At 39.2% G+C, this 16151-nt stretch overlaps 2 protein-coding genes across 4 annotated transcripts in view; one reads left to right on the plus strand and one right to left on the minus strand.

The window, feature by feature from the left end:
• The first annotated feature begins 2495 nt into the window (after positions 1-2495).
• Positions 2496-9691, plus strand: LOC109053843 (solute carrier family 22 member 5-like). Of its 3 annotated transcripts, none has more exons than XM_042711325.1 (12): positions 2497-2602; positions 3428-3542; positions 3865-4402; positions 4872-4975; positions 5208-5362; positions 5723-5894; positions 6025-6151; positions 6456-6541; positions 6625-6839; positions 8735-8917; positions 9002-9137; positions 9225-9691. In XM_042711325.1, exons 3-12 carry the CDS (start codon positions 4016-4018, stop codon positions 9295-9297), a joined length of 1638 nt encoding a protein of 545 aa, XP_042567259.1. In that variant the 5' UTR covers positions 2497-2602; positions 3428-3542; positions 3865-4015; the 3' UTR covers positions 9298-9691. The 3 variants fall into 3 exon arrangements, with proteins under 3 accessions (XP_042567260.1, XP_042567259.1, XP_042567261.1); XM_042711327.1 differs by having other exon boundaries at positions 9234-9691; XM_042711326.1 differs by lacking the exon at positions 3428-3542 and having other exon boundaries at positions 2496-2602.
• A 527-nt stretch (positions 9692-10218) lies between these two features.
• The window catches only part of sar1b (secretion associated, Ras related GTPase 1B), a 12712-nt gene continuing 6779 nt past the window's right edge, over positions 10219-16151 (minus strand). Inside the window, exons 3-7 of the mRNA XM_042711328.1 lie at positions 16066-16151; positions 14635-14700; positions 14454-14557; positions 12474-12605; positions 10219-11362 (exon numbers count right to left, since the gene is read on the minus strand). The exon at positions 16066-16151 is cut by the window's right edge and continues 34 nt beyond it. Of these exons, the coding sequence (XP_042567262.1) occupies positions 11246-11362; positions 12474-12605; positions 14454-14557; positions 14635-14700; positions 16066-16151 (505 nt within the window). The 3' untranslated portion in view covers positions 10219-11245. The remainder of the gene's footprint in view (positions 11363-12473; positions 12606-14453; positions 14558-14634; positions 14701-16065) is intronic.

Genomic DNA, 16151 nt, shown 5'->3' on the forward strand with positions numbered 1-16151 from the left:
GTAGCTGTGCTATCAATGATAAAACGATACTTCTAAAGTAAACCAAGGATTGTTTGTTTATTTTTGTCAGAGTGCATTAACTCTGAGTGCAAACAGCGACAGATACAGCAAAAGTGAAAACAGAAGTGATTCCTCACACTAGTGTAAACGATGTTGAGGGTCCTGCAGGATTTTAGCTGATGGTACGCACAGAGAACCTTTTTTTTTTTTTTTTTTTTGCTTTGTTTTTTGTAATGAAGGTGTCTCTAGGCACGTAAACGGCAAAAAACAGCAGAATGGTTAAACACATCCATCACGTGTTCACATTGGAATATGACTGAAAAACAGTGTGGGTGGATTTGGTGTGAATGCAGTTTAAGCACTCTCAATAAAGCTGTTTACACTGTGAAATGAATCTCTCACATCGCACACACATCTGCACTCTGTTGTTTACGATGAGAGAATTCACGAGAGTGCAGGCGTTCCAGCGATGACTCATCTGAACGCCTCTGATTGGACATTGCCTTTATGAACTCAACAGAATCATGTGTGATTGGTTATAATGTGCAACGCTGTAAAAACGCATATAAAGAAGAAATATGATGTAATATGAGCAGAGCTAAATGTAATGCTGCAATCAACACTTTTCATTTCATTTTCATTTTATTTGCGACAGCCGTAATAGATTTAGTTTAACTGTGCAGGGGCATTTTTGTCCAATTTGGTGGTATTTTTGCCTCAAGCCCCCATTAATTTCAGACCCAAGGCCAGGAGAAGGCTGCATGATTCAGTGAAAGAGCAGCCCAAACACGCTCGGCCAGTATATATATATATATATGTTTTATACATAAACATATGTTGCCTTATTGGTAGCTTGCTTGTCCCTACAGCTCACCCGCACCTACCCCTTCACCAATTAATTCATGAATATTACTACAGTAAACTTACAATCCATTAATCCACAGTCTCTTAATATTACGTGTTCTAAAATCAGCTCAAAAAATCAAACATGTTTGAAATCCATGTTGGAATCACAGTTTGAAGCCAAAACCTCAGAGTCGGTGTCCATCATAACTCTGACTGAACAAAACCTGTAGACCTGCTCTGACTTTTATAGAACCACTTCCTCCAGACATCTCTTTTCTCCACCTCAGACACAGTGCTTCATGGTGGAATGCAAAATCTCTGATGCTTTCTTTGGTACCTTGTTTCCTCTCCAACAATCTTCTTGCTGCAACATTGTCATAGTCCTCACTTAGAAATGAGTGCAGAAAACCTTCTTTAAAGTTGTGTGCATTCCCTCGTTCTGCCGTCCACCAGTCCCTTGCAGTACCTTAGAGAACAGCAGAGAGTGAAGCGAGGTTTTCACCATCACCAAGAGGACGAACAGCAAGATACTCTTCACAACGTTCAATAAATGCAGCAGGGTCATCCACTTACTGAAGGTGGGGAGTCCAGTTTCACGGGGGCTCACACTGTACCGTGGAGTTGGTAAGAGACTGGACTGTGCACTGTAAGTTGCATTTCTTTGTTTAGAGTTGGGAAAGGAAATGTCTGAGAAGGAAGTGGTCCAAGCAATCTTTACAAACTGTAACTAACTCTGCAAACAGCATTGACTCCAGATTGCAAAATGGGGCAAAATTCTGTGGTGTAGTTTATTCCAGCCTTAACTCTGAGTAAACTTACACAGGTCAGAATGATAGAAATCTCATCTGTAAAGATCATAACAACTTGAATTGATTATGCATATTATGACTAGTTTTCATGTTTCATGTTATTTCCCTCCTCAAAATCTGTAACATGTCTTGCTGACAGTTTTTATTGGACATGAGGAGAATTGAGAAGTAAAATCTCATGGGTCTTTATCCACACAGGTCTCTCTATTAGTTCCTCAACAATGTCTTTTTGTTTTTGGCCATTTGGGTAACAAACAGTCTCCATCTGATAGAACTGATGTGACAGTCTCTTTAAAGATAAAGACTGCCAATGATTCAAACACTCAGCCCTATCTCTGATTATACAGATTCAGAAGAATGACTTGTTTGTGGTCTTTAATCACTGCTTGAAGACATTGTTAAATATGGAAATAATTCAGTGATGTCTTCACAGATGTGTACTGTGATCACGGACATCCGTAAATTAATCAAACCCACACAGCAGAGCACCATTACAAATGACATCATCATCATCATCATCATCTTCATCACTCGTCTTCCAACAACACCCAGTGTATGCATGAACTGGATTATATCCCACTGAAACATTCAATAAATACAACATCTTTCTTGTTTTCTGCAGGCATCTGTTATTAAGCTCAAGATGGCACAAACTCATTGCTCTTTAGTCAGCTGTTGTGTATTCACTGATAATACACTCATTACAGGTTCTGTCATCAGACTTCACTTGCACTTGCTAGGTGTTTCTTCTCAAAGTAATTGTATCTGGATTGCTCTTGTGATAAGATTTGATGAACCAGATCTTTTCAGGCAGTAATGGTGTCAATCTCGTCAGCTGTTAATGCATCTGATGATGAAGTTAAAGGCGGTTAAATAACAGATGACAAGGTCATAGACACAGTCAAGGAGCAGGAGAAACATTCATCGTGAACTCTCAAGAACTGAACGTAAGTTATCCATTGCACATTTTCTTCAATCCATAAAAGCTCTGGCTCCAATTACTATTTTGAATATGTGAATGAATATTGAATATTGAGTTGAATATTGAATATTGAGTTGAGTTGAATATTGAGTTGAATATTGAATATTGAGCAGAGAATATTGTGTTGCTACAGTGATTTACTGATATCATGATGTTTGATATTCAGAATATGTTGCTGAATAGTCCTGACTCGTTTCACTTATAACTTATTTATAACGTTAGAAAACACATTGTTAATGAATATGAATTACAAAATGCATATGTTTTAAACCGATCATTGCAAAAGTGCCAAAAGCAGTGGCAGTCGATGCTATATATATATATATATATATATATATATATATATATATATATATATATATATATATATATATATATGCTATACCCTGAGTAAACAGAGCATCCTAGCATTTCCAAAACTTTCCAAAAGTGGAAAATAGAGAGCGATCAGAAGAGAGAAAGGTGTCAAATCTTAAAGAATCCACGTCATCAAACTTTAACGCTATTCATTTACTCTTTCGGCTGATTGTATTAAATAAGACGTGATCTAAGTTGAAGAGGATATGATGTAAATCTATACTTAAACTAATGATGTAAACAGTGTGGAGTTTAGATGTGGATTTTATTCGCTGCAGATTAAACGCGTCGCAGAGTTCAGTTTTTCAGTAATAAAACGTGTTTCTGCTCACACTGATTCTAGCTGTGCAGAGCTGATTAGCGCAAACATAGGTGAATTATCAGCAGTGTAGTGTTGTTGCTCTTCATAAATAATTCATACTCCTCTTTCAAGTAAGCAGAAATGTTTTCCCTGAACTGATGAAGGACGTGAGGACGCAGTTCTTTAATTATCTTTCACGTGCAGCTCCTTCTTTCAATGAGACTCACGATGCACGAGGAATCCACAAGTTAGTGATGCTTGAATGAAAACTTTATTTTTTTCTAATAATAATAATAATAAAAAAAAAAAAAAAAAAAAAAAAAAAAACAGAAGGCATTTTCAATGATGATATTCAAAAGCTTGATAAGGTTTAGAATCAAGCGTTTCCAAACTCTGCTGATCCGGCTGTGGAGTTTTACTCCCATTCGAGCTAATCAGATTTAAGCGTTTGTAAAGCTTTTGGCTGGTTTTAGTGGAAAAATGTGGCTTGGATTAGTTGCCATGTACACTGTGTCTGAAGAGCAGTCCAGCTCTGTGACAAGACTCACAGCCTTCCTTCATGTGCCCAGGTGGAGAGCAGCTTTCTCCTCAAAACATCCCCGGAGTTTCCAAACACCACAGACCTAAAAGCCAAAGCTGACCTCTGCGAGATGCTGTGATCCAGAGGGTCTGGACATCTGATGGTCAGCTGATTCTTCTGTAATCTCCAGCACGGGCAGAATGGCAAATTATGACGAGGACACCGCCTTTCTGGGGCAAAAGGGACCATTTTTTGTCAACCTTTTCTTTCTCTTGAATGCCATCTACATTTCAACGGGGCTTCACGGCCTCTACATAGTTTTTGTTGGGGCTTCACCGTCACATCACTGTCGGATAGCAGATGGAAACCTTAGTGAAGAATGGATGACAGCCAGCATTCCCAATGAGACAGTCAATGGAAAACTGCAGCCAAGTCAGTGTAGGAGATACAGCCTGGAGACGGTCAGAGAGCTGTCTGCGCAGGGTTACTCTCCGCTGGAGGTCAACCTCACAGACATTACACTGGAGACGTGTGTGGACGGATGGAGCTACAGCACAGAAATATACCACTCCACCATCGTCTCTGAGGTGAGTGCGTGCACGCAAAACTCAACGTTTAGGAAGATTCATGTATTATAATTGCATATAAAATTTCCATCTGCTTTCAACAAAGCAATAAACTTCACGTGATGCATATTTGACAGTCATACATAAATACAACAAGAACGAGATTTGAGTATGAACCCAATCTGTTTTAAATAAGCAGGTTTCAATCCAGTTTGTATCATTTGTTACATTTGAACTGAATCTTGCTTGTTCCACAGCAGCCATAAATTAACTAAAATTGATTAAATTTGTTTTCACAATTAACAGATTTACGCTGATAAGGAATTCAAGTTGAAATAAAACCAAATCGATTCAAATAAACTGCCATGATTCATGTGTGAGTGCATGAAAACTCAGAAACAGAACACTGAACAGGTGTTACAGTCCACCAGTAATAATGACGATGTGTAATATGTGATAAGCAGAGGTTGTGTTGTGTGTTCTGGCGCAGTGGGATCTGGTGTGTGACAGCGAGTGGAGAGTTCCCTTCACAACATCAACTCTATACATGGGCTACTTGCTGGGCTCTCTTGTTTCCGGCCAACTTTCTGACAGGTACTGCTTTTGTCCACAAATCATAATCAGTGCCAACAGTCACAAAACCATTACAGCATTTTCAGTTTTGATGCAGAATAACTGACTATATATAAGAAAACAGTATGAGAGACGCTATTTAGCTTGACAAATGAAGTGGTGTGTTTCCTCCTGAAAACTGAGCCTCGCTGTCAGAGAGCTCTCCGTCAGTGTGACTGATGTGTGCAGTGACGGCTCGTGTCTCGTGTCTCAGGTTCGGCAGGAAGAAGGTTCTCTTCGTGTCTCTGGCGGCAGAAGCACTAGTGATCCTCGCGCAGTCCTTCTCCAACTCCTGGCTGCTCTTCTGCATTCTGTATTTTTTTGTCGGCGCTTTCCAAATATCTCTGTACATCACAGCGTTTGTGCTTGGTAAGCATGTTATAGAATGAGATCTGCTGAGATATACGCTGGGATAGCATGAGCATGCACTCTTAAAAATAAAGGATTTAAAGCAGGGTTTTCACACCATTTGGTTTCCCAAAGAACCTTTCAGTGAACAGATATTTTTTCTCTTACTGTGAAAAACATTTTAATAATCTAAAGGATGTTTTTCCATTTTGAAGAAGCTTTTGTGCATTGGAAAGATTTCATGCGTGTTCGAGGTTCTTCTGGAAGCATCAATGCCAATAAAGCACCTTTGTTTTTAAGAGTGTGTGTGTGTGGGATATTTTAGATATTCACCCCACATGCGGTATAAATGTTATTAGATTGATTTGGCTGTTTTGACAGGTAGTGAAGTACTGAGTAAATCCCTGCGAGTGCTCTTCACGACGCTGGGAGCGTTTCTGCATTACTGCATCGGTTACATGGTGCTGCCGTGGATGGCCTTCGCTGTCCGTGACTGGAGGTCACTCCTGAGGGTTCTGTCGGGCCTGACCGTGGTCTACATCCCTCTGTGGTGGTGAGTCTCGGGGAAACCAGAAGCTACGGTCACGTTACACTTTATACTGGCGCAGTTCTCCTGACCCTGCAGTCCTTCTCTACAATATCATACTTTCTTTTGCTCCTTTTTTCCCTCAACGAATGCACAGGCTGATCCCGGAGTCTCCGCGGTGGCTTCTCTCTCAGGGACGCGTGCTGGAGTCTGAGGCCATCGTGAGAGAAGCAGCAGAGAAGAACAAAGTCTCTGTGCCAGAGGTCATCTTCAGCGAGTCCCAGGTCTGACTTCTAACCCTGCTAAAAGAGTTTTTTCTTGGTTATGTGAGCGTTAGAGGAACATTCCATTCCATCGTTATTCAAACGTTACATTCGAATGTTCTCTCAACATTTCAAACAGCAATTTTTTATATTTTAAGAGCGTTTCCTCTCAACGTTATGAGAACATACATCAAAGATTGATCACGTTATATGAATGTTGCATAACATCACTCTAAGACTGTTTTGTCCGAACCTTTAATACGCGTTCCCTGTCAGCTGGGAGGTTTTCTGAACAGAGAATCTGTGTTTGTGTGCTCATTGCTAGGTTAAAGAGAACAGCAAGTTCAGCGTGCTCGACGTTCTACAGACCAGAGATATCCGCAGAACCACGTTCTTATGTTTGCTGCTGTGGTGAGACGTTCATACAGTCGGACACACATGAGGCGTGTGTTTAATGTGCTGGAGTTCAGCGAGTGTCTCTGCTCCTCTGATAGGATGGCCATCAACATTGGATATTTCGGCTTGTCCTTGAACACCACTAACCTCAGCGGCGATCCCTTCCTCAACTGCTTCCTGTCCGCGGTCACTGAGGTGCCTGCCTACATCATGTCCACGATTCTCCTGAAGAGCTGTCCTCGGAGACCCGTCCTGTCTGCTTTCCTCATCATCGGAGGAGGATTTCTGCTTCTGCTGCAGCTGATTCCTGAAAGTAAGAGCTCACACATGCAACATCTGCTGGGCTTCTGTTTGAAAATCAGCCCTACATTTAGACTTGAAGAGTAAAACACTCCTGTCCATGCAGTGCCAGCCTTTGCTCACAGTACTTACAGAAAGGGATAGTGTCGCTGGAGAGCCGTTTACTGTACATGACTCATTTAGCAGAGGATTTATGATATAAGAGCCAGCACAATAGCAGCAGTGAGTAAGCCAGAGTAGTACAGAAGAATTTATTATAAAACCCTAAAAGCACACAGTTAGCGTTCAGAAAAAGCATCAGCAATCGGTTTATCGACCCAATCTCTGAATGCCAGTGAGTTTATGACGGGTCGAGGATTAGCTTACGTTCTCTGCGAGTAAAACTGGACTTGGACCATTTCTAAGAAAAGAGGTTAAGCCTATTACTTGCACATTTATTAAGAGAGCTGGACTGGACGTTTTCAGGAGTTTTTGCAGATTTAGCTGTAGATACTGTATGTCAAGTCTTGTGTGGATGCATAAAAGTTTGGTACTGTATGTCTGTACATTTACCTTTTTCAGCACAGATATCTTTCTGAGCTCAAGCTCTATCCTCTATATTCTAATCACCGAACACTTCTGATCATTATTCAGCCTGCTCTAATGTTTCAGAGCATGTAGTATTTATAGCCTCTGAATGTTGTCGAGTGTAAGGAGTTATGGAGGAGAGTCAGAACAAACATGAAGCAAACACTACAGAACTACAGACGTCACAGTTACGTCACTTGAAAAACACCAGGAACAAGTGAAGCGAAACGGCTGAAATCCATGGAATAAGAGAAAAAGTGTATTGTTGTGCCGTCGGATGTCAGAATCTGAATGCAAATCATTTTTATATAATACTGTCGTTAAACACACCGTTTGAAGCTAAACGCAGATGTTTAAATGAAAGCTGCTATAATTACTCTACATTTAAAGCATGCATTTGATTTAAGCAATAGGTCTATATAATATTCACATACAGAACATATTCTATTAGCCCTTTTTAACATTTTACATCACATTTACTTATTTTATCTCACAATTCTGACTATTTTCTTGCAAATTCAAGTTTATATCTCCTAGTCCGAGTTTTTATAATTCACTTTAAATTTAAATTTATAAGTAAAATAAGGTCTGTGATAATTGGTAAATGACGATATATTCTGTTGTACAGTGTAAACTGCACACACTCACACTCCAAACCTTCTTATGTAGTTACTTACAGGGACATAATGATTCACTCAACTCATGATTCAATTCACGATTCACATTTTTTTTGTAACAAAATGAGATTTAAGACAAATTTTTGAATTAAATGTGGCCTTTTATTATTGCTTGGACAAAATGCTGCACGTTTCTTTGTGAAATTTAAATATAACACTATAATAACATACTAATATAGCACTTGTACTGTATATCATTGCTCTTTTGCTGGTTTTGATTGCTTCTATTGTCCTCATTTGTACGTCACTTTGGATAAAAGCATCTGCTAAATGACTAAATTTAAATAATGTAAATGTAAATAACAAAACTAAATGGAAATTTTACAACAAGCCCCAAATTAAATAAATAAGTAACACAAATAAAATAAATATCTTCATATAAACAAAATGCTAGGTTGTATAAATTTGAAATTTGGGGCAAAAACAGAATGGTTTGACTTCAGTTTTGTGAAACTATCCATAAAAACATCAGCATGAGACAGAAACAGCAGACGCTGAACGAGACGCAGATTCACTCTCCGCCAGCAGGTGGAGCTTAAAGCGTTTCCTTGGTTACCGCTGTAAACAAAGCAGCTGCACTTGTGAACTTTAATGTGCTTTATACAGAGGTTTTATATGTTTTATTAAATGCAGTGGTCATTATAATGATGAGGCTCTCTCACAGGTCAGCATACTCTGGCACTGGTGTTAGAGATGGCCGGTAAGTTTGGCTTCACCATGTCCTTCACCGTGGTCTACATCTACACGGCGGAGCTCTACCCCACCGTCCTGAGAAACCTGGGCATGGGCTTGTGCTCCTCAGCCGCTCGCATCGGCAGCATCACCGCTCCTTACATCATATTCCTGGGTAAACCTGCATCAGTCCTGCCTAACTGTCTTCATCACAGCGGACTGGAGAAAACACCTTGTGTTCTTCTCTCTGTTCATAAAGGTACTTTCAACAAATATCTGCCCTACATCCTGATGGGAAGTCTGACCATTGCTTCCTCAATAACAAACATGTTTCTGCCGGAGACTTTTGGAAAAGTGCTGCCCGAGACTCTGGAACAAATGCAGAAATGCAGAAGGTGAGTCACTGGCATTATGTCTTCTTGTTGTTTCATATATACAGAAAAAACTTTATCTATGGACTTCTCAATAAATATGACCTCTAGTTTTGTTAGAAGAGATAAACACACCTTGGAGGAAGGGAAAGGAACAGTCATCATGAAAGAAGACAAGATTTGAAATAAGAACATTTTGACGGCTTCACAGCAGGAAATAAATGAACAGATCCTCCGGAGGACACGAAGACGTGCAGAAGATCAGACACGGCCCTCGTCAGGACGGTCAACGTTTTTATAGACAACTATTATTAAAATGGGATTAAAATATGTATATAGGTCCTTTTTTACACTTTTTTTTTTAAGTATTATATTAACAACGGATTTGTTTTTTTTATGTCAATCTGTAATTGGCATTAGTACATGAATGTTTATTTACCATTATACTTAACATATAATTTAAAAGATATTAATGGTTGATGTGAGAATCGCTTCAAAATCAGAAACGGTCGTTGGCATCCAGGTTGTTGTATATTAAAAGTGGATCTGCAAAATGCACAAATAAAAACTGATATAAAGCAAAAGTGTGTTCCTTGAGCTGCACTCTCTTACATTCATTCCCACTGGATGCACAGCTACTGCAGATATACTCAAACCCACCTCTGCATTAAAACAGACTCCTGCGTCATCAATGAAACGATCGTGCCTCGAGCGGTCTGACGCAGAACCACACAACTTCAGTGGGATGTGGCATAAAGAAACAGAGTGTCTCTTATTTTCCTCCGCTGATTTTTTATTTTATTTTAGTAAACATCAACATTATGCATAATTACTAGCTTCATACAGTAAGGTATACATACAACTCTTTATAAAGCAAAAACTAAAAGGAAAAGCAAAAAGTGAAAGTATTAAAAGTATTCAGAAGCACATCTATAACAGTGACAGTGTGCTCCGCCTGCGTGTGTTTCAGAGATCTCTCAGTGGTTTGTGGAGACGGTGTATCTATCGCCTTACTGCAGGACTGCTGAGAGCCTGCTCCTCTCTCTGCATGTACACCAGACCTACAAAATATTTAATTCAGCAAAAAAAGTGAGCTCAACATGGCTTGTTTTCATTGCAAACATTTATTACAATTTCTGATGGAAACACCTGTATCTGTCGTAGATGAAACCGCTCAAGGAATGACGATGAGGCTTGGAAGGACAGTACAGAAAATAAAATGCATTTATGAGCCATTACACTGCGACTCCACAGAAGACTGCGCCCTCGGCATCTCATCCCGTCTGAGATGGTTTTACACTAAGTTATTTGTGTTTATTATAAAAAAAAACCTAATAAAAATCAATAATAATCATGTAACAAGGCATGCATGTTTTTTCATCTCAAATTAAGAGCTATTCAAGGACAGCTTAAAGAAAACCCATCTATGGCATTTATATAAATTACATTTTGTCCATGTCATCGATTAATCGCTGTCCTTTCTTCACTCTCCTGTCTGTTCAAGGCAAGCTACCCAACAGCTTTAAACACGCGTCTACTGTCACCATCGTGTTACTAGTCATTAGCAGTTAAATGTGATGATAATCTGTGTTTGTGTGAAAGGCTCAGCTGAGACAGCATTACTCTGAGCTTTACTGTCTTCAATAACAAATCATACTTCAAAAGAAAAGCGACTGGGTCTCTATCAGCTTACAGCCGCTTTGGGAATGAGTTTCTGAATGTGTTTAATTTTTTAGGAGAACAGAAAACATATGCAATTCAACACGGCCACTTCAGCTGACTTCATCTTAAAGCCCGAGCACTGTGGCCTCGTGACAGGAAGTGAAACACCGGAGAGAAGTCAAAGCACTTCCTGTTTGAAGTGTGAGATGCGGTGTACGTCAGCTCTTTCTGAAGCGGTGTTGTCAGTACACATGAAGAATCATTTACAGAAAAACTGAAAAAAAAAAAAAAAAAAATCAAATCAGAGAGTAAATAAAACGGATGTGAACGCATTGTTTGGAGTTGACCACATCTGCAGAAGCACTGCGAGTTTGTTGTTTTCATAAGAAATGATTGATGAACTGAACGATAACAGTCTGTGGGAGTGGAGTGGTGTTCTTCTGAGCGTGGTGCTTCCTCTTCCTCTTCCTCTAATCGATGTACTGTGAGAGCCAGCGGAAGCCCTCGCCGTAGCCCTGTCTCTTCAGCACGCTGCACATGAACACCTCCAGGGGCCTCGTGTTCAGCTCTTTGAGGGGAATGTTGCCCTGAACACAAACACAAGCAGCACAGGCTCGTCACACACTTAAAGGGGAAGTGAAGCAGTCAGCCAAGTCACATGATTTAATAAACTGATTTCCACTTTAATTAAAAAAGATGTAACAAACACGATTAACGAAGCGGTTTTAAAGAAACGAGGATGTTCTGTTATAGATTTTGGAGCACAGTGTGTGACGTCACGGGGTTGGTTCGATCCGCTGGCCAGTGAAGAAGTATACGCATTCTGACATACTTTTGTGTGCATTTGCTCAAGAACACATATTCTGTCTGAGCTGCAGTGTTTCGCGATCGATCACAGTATCACAGAAATCTCTTTAGCACTGTCTGGCTTAAAACACTTTAATGTTTAGCTGGCATAATCTTTAAAAGAATAATGTAAGAGCGATAAACTTGAGGCTCATTCAGATAGCTGATTAGTCACAGCAGGTAAGAATATTGCATTCGCAGGTGACCAGAAAACATCTTCCCAAATCACTTCAAACTGGCTCAGAATACTATCAAGACGCCGCTGATATAAAACCGCCATCCTTGTTATCTTAAATGGTCTTGCCATGACAATGTGTCAAACCTTGATATTCATTTCATGTATTTCTGATTCTTTTAGTATGCTTAAAAATTCAAGACACAAGAGTTGTTGGTCGCCAGACATCAGTAAAAGCTAAGAAACGGGCGAAGAGTAAGGGCTCTGTAGCGCTTCCTTTTGACTAAAGCAGGGGGGATTATTTGACCTCTACAGCCACCACATGGTGCAGACTAGGGTCTTCTGCACAGGATCTGGCCACCAGGGGGACCTCAGGGGACCTCTTTGCATTCACACTGCCAGTAGAAACTGAAGTGGTGTAAGACTGTCAATCCAAATCTGATTTTCATTCATACCCGACTGGATTCTGATCTAAATGACTGACTGTCCACACTAACAGCTTCGCTTCACTCAATACCTGCAGTGGTTTCTGTGGCAGTCCTGCAGAGTTCAGCTCTAACCGCAGTGGAACACACCTGAACCTGCTAACCCAGCTCTTACTAGTAACACTAGAAGCTTCCAGCAGGTGAGCTGAGCTCTGCAGGTTCTCGTGAAGCGTCCTGAGCGTGCGGTCTTACCTTTCCCGTCGTCTGATTGTACAGTCCAAACATCTCACGCAGCTTCTCCTCACTAATGGCTTCAGGTTTGTCGATCTTGTTGCCGAGGATCAGGATGGGCACGTTTCCGATGGTTTCATCTGTCATTAGTGCCTGTTATTATATATATATCCAACACAACAAACACAGGTACAGCACAGCATTAGACAGGAGATACATGATGATCAAGACACTTAAAATGTTTGCGTTCTGCATAAAGGCTCATGAGTTTTTTTTTTTTTTTTTTTTTTTACATTTTTTTTCAGTTTAAATCGTAACCCCTGGTTTTAATTAAAAAAATATTTCAGTTTATACAATTTGAACGCCTTATTTGACGTTTCATCTTATTTGAAAGCCACAATTTGAACCACTGATTCTACATTTTAAAATTAGTGTGATTCAATGTAACCCCCATTTAAATATCACTTTAAATTTTAACCCCTTGTTTTACGTTTTTATTTACAAATTATTTTACATTTAAAAATGTTTTCCGTTTAAATTTTAATTCCTTACTTTACATTTTAATGTTTCATTAAATTTCAACCCCTTATTTTAATGTTTATTTTTCTCTGTTTAAATGTTAACCCCGTTTTCAGTTTAAAAATTTTACACATTATTTTCCATTTGTTTTTTTCCATTTAAATTTTAACCCATTATTTAAAAAAATGTCAGGTTATATTTTAAAGGGATACTCCACCCCAAGATGAAAATTTTGTCATTAAAGGATTAGTCCACTTTCAAATTAAAATTTCCTGATAATTTACTCACCACCATGTCATCAAAAATGTTTATGTATTTCTTTCTTATAAATAAAGAAATACATAAACATCTTGGATGACATGGGGGGGGGGGGTAAATTACCAGGAAATTTTAATCACCTTTAATCACTTACCCGCATGTCGTTCCAAACCCGTAAAAGCTCCGTTTGTCTTTGGAACACAATTTAAGATATTTTGGATGAAAACCGGGAGGCTTGTGACTGTGTCATAGACTGCCAAATAAATAACAGTGTCAAGGTCCAGGAAAGGTGGTCAATAAATCAGGTCGATATAGAATATGGGTGTTGTAGTCTTGGTGTTTCCCATCATGGCGACGGGAACACATTTTGTAAGCAAAGAAAACAAAAATGATGACTTCATTCAGGATTGTCTTCTCTTCCGGGTCTGTTGTGAACGCGACTGCTGTGACGGTTGACGTACGACGCTGCTGACGTGTTCTCTGGTGCGCCCAATAATAAAGAAAACACGTCAGCGGCGTCACTGCAGCGTCGTGAACGTGCTCACAACAGACCCGGAAGAGAAAACAATACTGAATAAAGTAGTCATTTTTGGACCAAAATGTATTTTCGATGCTTCAGTAAATTCTAACGGACCCTCTGATGTCACATGGACTACTTTGATGATGTTTTTATTACCTTTCTGGACGTGGACAGTATACCGTACATACATTCTCAATGGAGGGACAGAAAGCTCTCGGACTAAATCTAAAATATCTTATACTGTGTTCTGAAGATGAACGGAGGTCTTACGGGTTTGGAACGACATGAGGGTGAGTCATTAATGACATAATTTTCATTTTTGCCTGAACTAACCCTTTGACCACATATTTCACTTTTTTTTTTTTTTTTTTTTTCCAGGTTAAACTTTAACCCCTTATTTTAAACTTTTTATTTTAAATTAACCTCTTATTTTAAATCAGCATTTTTTTTTTATTTAAATGAAAAAATGTATTTCAATTAAAATGTTTCAGATTTTTTAATTTAAATTCGAACTCTACATAATTAGAGATTTGCTTTTATTGCTTAAATTGCATATTGTTTGAAGATCAACATTGGGCAGGATGTGGAATAACACTTTTGTAAATAACTATTTTTAAATTACAATATATACAGTGGCCCTTGAGGAACAGGTTTGGCTCAGGTTCACATGAAGCTGCAATGGTTGGAAACAGAATAAAGCTCACATCAAGTTCTGTTTTGGATTCGAACAGTCTGGTGTGATCGGCACAGTCCACCAGGAAGACGATGCCGTTGATGGCCGGGAGGTAGTTCTTCCACACTCGTCGAGCTGTGCAGAACAACACAACACTGAGTACACACAGGCCCTGCTGCAGACAGACGGCGAGGCGCGGAGCCTCTACTCACCCTGAGCGTGGCCACCCAGATCGAAGGTGGTGAAGGTCATGCCAGCGATCGTCAGCTCCTCTGAGGCTGAGGGGATAAACACACACACATCACTTCTGTCCACATTCAGCCTGAGTTCTGTCAAATTTCACAATTCGATTCGATTCTCCTTCACAAGCTTTTGATTCTATTCAATATGGATTATTCTGGATATATATCAGGTACAGGACATGGCAAATTTTCTCAAGGAAGAAAAAAATAAAAATCTCTCAACTAGTCGGTAAATATGGTCAGCTGAAATTTGCTGATTTGTATACAAACACTTAAAATATACTCAAAGTTTCTGTAATATTAAAGTTATAAACTTCAACATTAAATTAAATTAATCTATTTCTACTCCAATTCATTTTTTTTTAATATAAACATTTAAATGGTGGTTGTCACAAAAACTTGACGGATTTTTTCAAACTAAAAATTAAATATTAAAGAACGGTAAAAACAACTATAGTTCATGGTTACCGAATGTGTTTTTATCAGTGAATGTGACGTGACACATTGTTTATTAGCTATTGTCGTCCTTCTGCGTTTGAAACACTGATTGAGTGATTACACGAGACAGGTTTGAGTAAGTTAACACATCTTCAGATGTTCATTCATGTTTATTTCATGCTGGAGCTGGTGTTAAAAGATGATCACTCCACATCAAACAGTGCCAAAACACCATTTCATATTTGAATATTGTAATAAAATGGACAGAATTTGAAATCTGAGACTTTGTTTCATATCAAAAGTAACAAAGCTTACTGTAATTTATTGGATAGGAGGCGCGCTACAATGCTCCGCTCATTATCTGACAGAGACCAGTCGATTCTTGGGATTTATGAACCAACATCATTTCATAAAAATGAGAATAGATTAAAATCGAGAAATCAAAATTTTTTACCCAGCTTTAGTGTTTTCTCAAAGACCATGCAGTGCTACAGTGAGTCTGTCTGCATTCCAGTATTCACGCTGTGAGCGAAACGTTCAGTTTCTGTACATGTGATGTGAAATTTACCAAAACATTTCTGGAACAAAACACTCATTTATGATTCTAAGAAAAAATTAGACACCCCTGAAGAGAGATATAAACTTTCAATTCTAAGCAAATTCTTGTAATTGCATATATTTTTTAAAAAGCTGTAAAGTCAGAATTGCACGATAACTCAAAATTACGAGATTTAAACTTGGAATTGGAGGTCAGAACTGTGAGAGTTGCATTGCCCTTTTTATTCCATGGTGGAAGCGGTCTAATATTGATAGAATATTACATGAATATGACAGAATGGCCAATTAGAAACAGCGTGGTCTAGTTTCAAAGTCTGCCGCTCGTGCATCCAGTTGTTGATTCTCGAGAAGGCTCTGGTGAGCATGAGATCTCTGTTGGGGGTGTGTGCCGAACTGTTCACTTACTGGGGTGTAAGGTTGGCACATGCTGACCCAGTCTGTCGTCTTTGAGCATATGCAGCAGCGTCGTTTTGCCAGCATTGTCCAGACCG

Source organism: Cyprinus carpio, chromosome A21, assembly GCF_018340385.1.
Source record: "Cyprinus carpio isolate SPL01 chromosome A21, ASM1834038v1, whole genome shotgun sequence".
NCBI lineage: Eukaryota > Metazoa > Chordata > Actinopteri > Cypriniformes > Cyprinidae > Cyprinus > Cyprinus carpio.

Coding starts and splice junctions, on each gene's coding strand:
- LOC109053843 (XM_042711326.1), top strand. CDS start 4,016: ATGGCAAATTATGACGAGGACACCGCCTTTCTGGGGCAAAAGGGACCA. Junction 4,976..5,207: donor TCCGGCCAACTTTCTGACAG/GTACTGCTTTTG, acceptor CTCGTGTCTCAG/GTTCGGCAGGAAGAAGGTTC. Junction 8,918..9,001: donor TCCTTACATCATATTCCTGG/GTAAACCTGCAT, acceptor CTGTTCATAAAG/GTACTTTCAACAAATATCTG.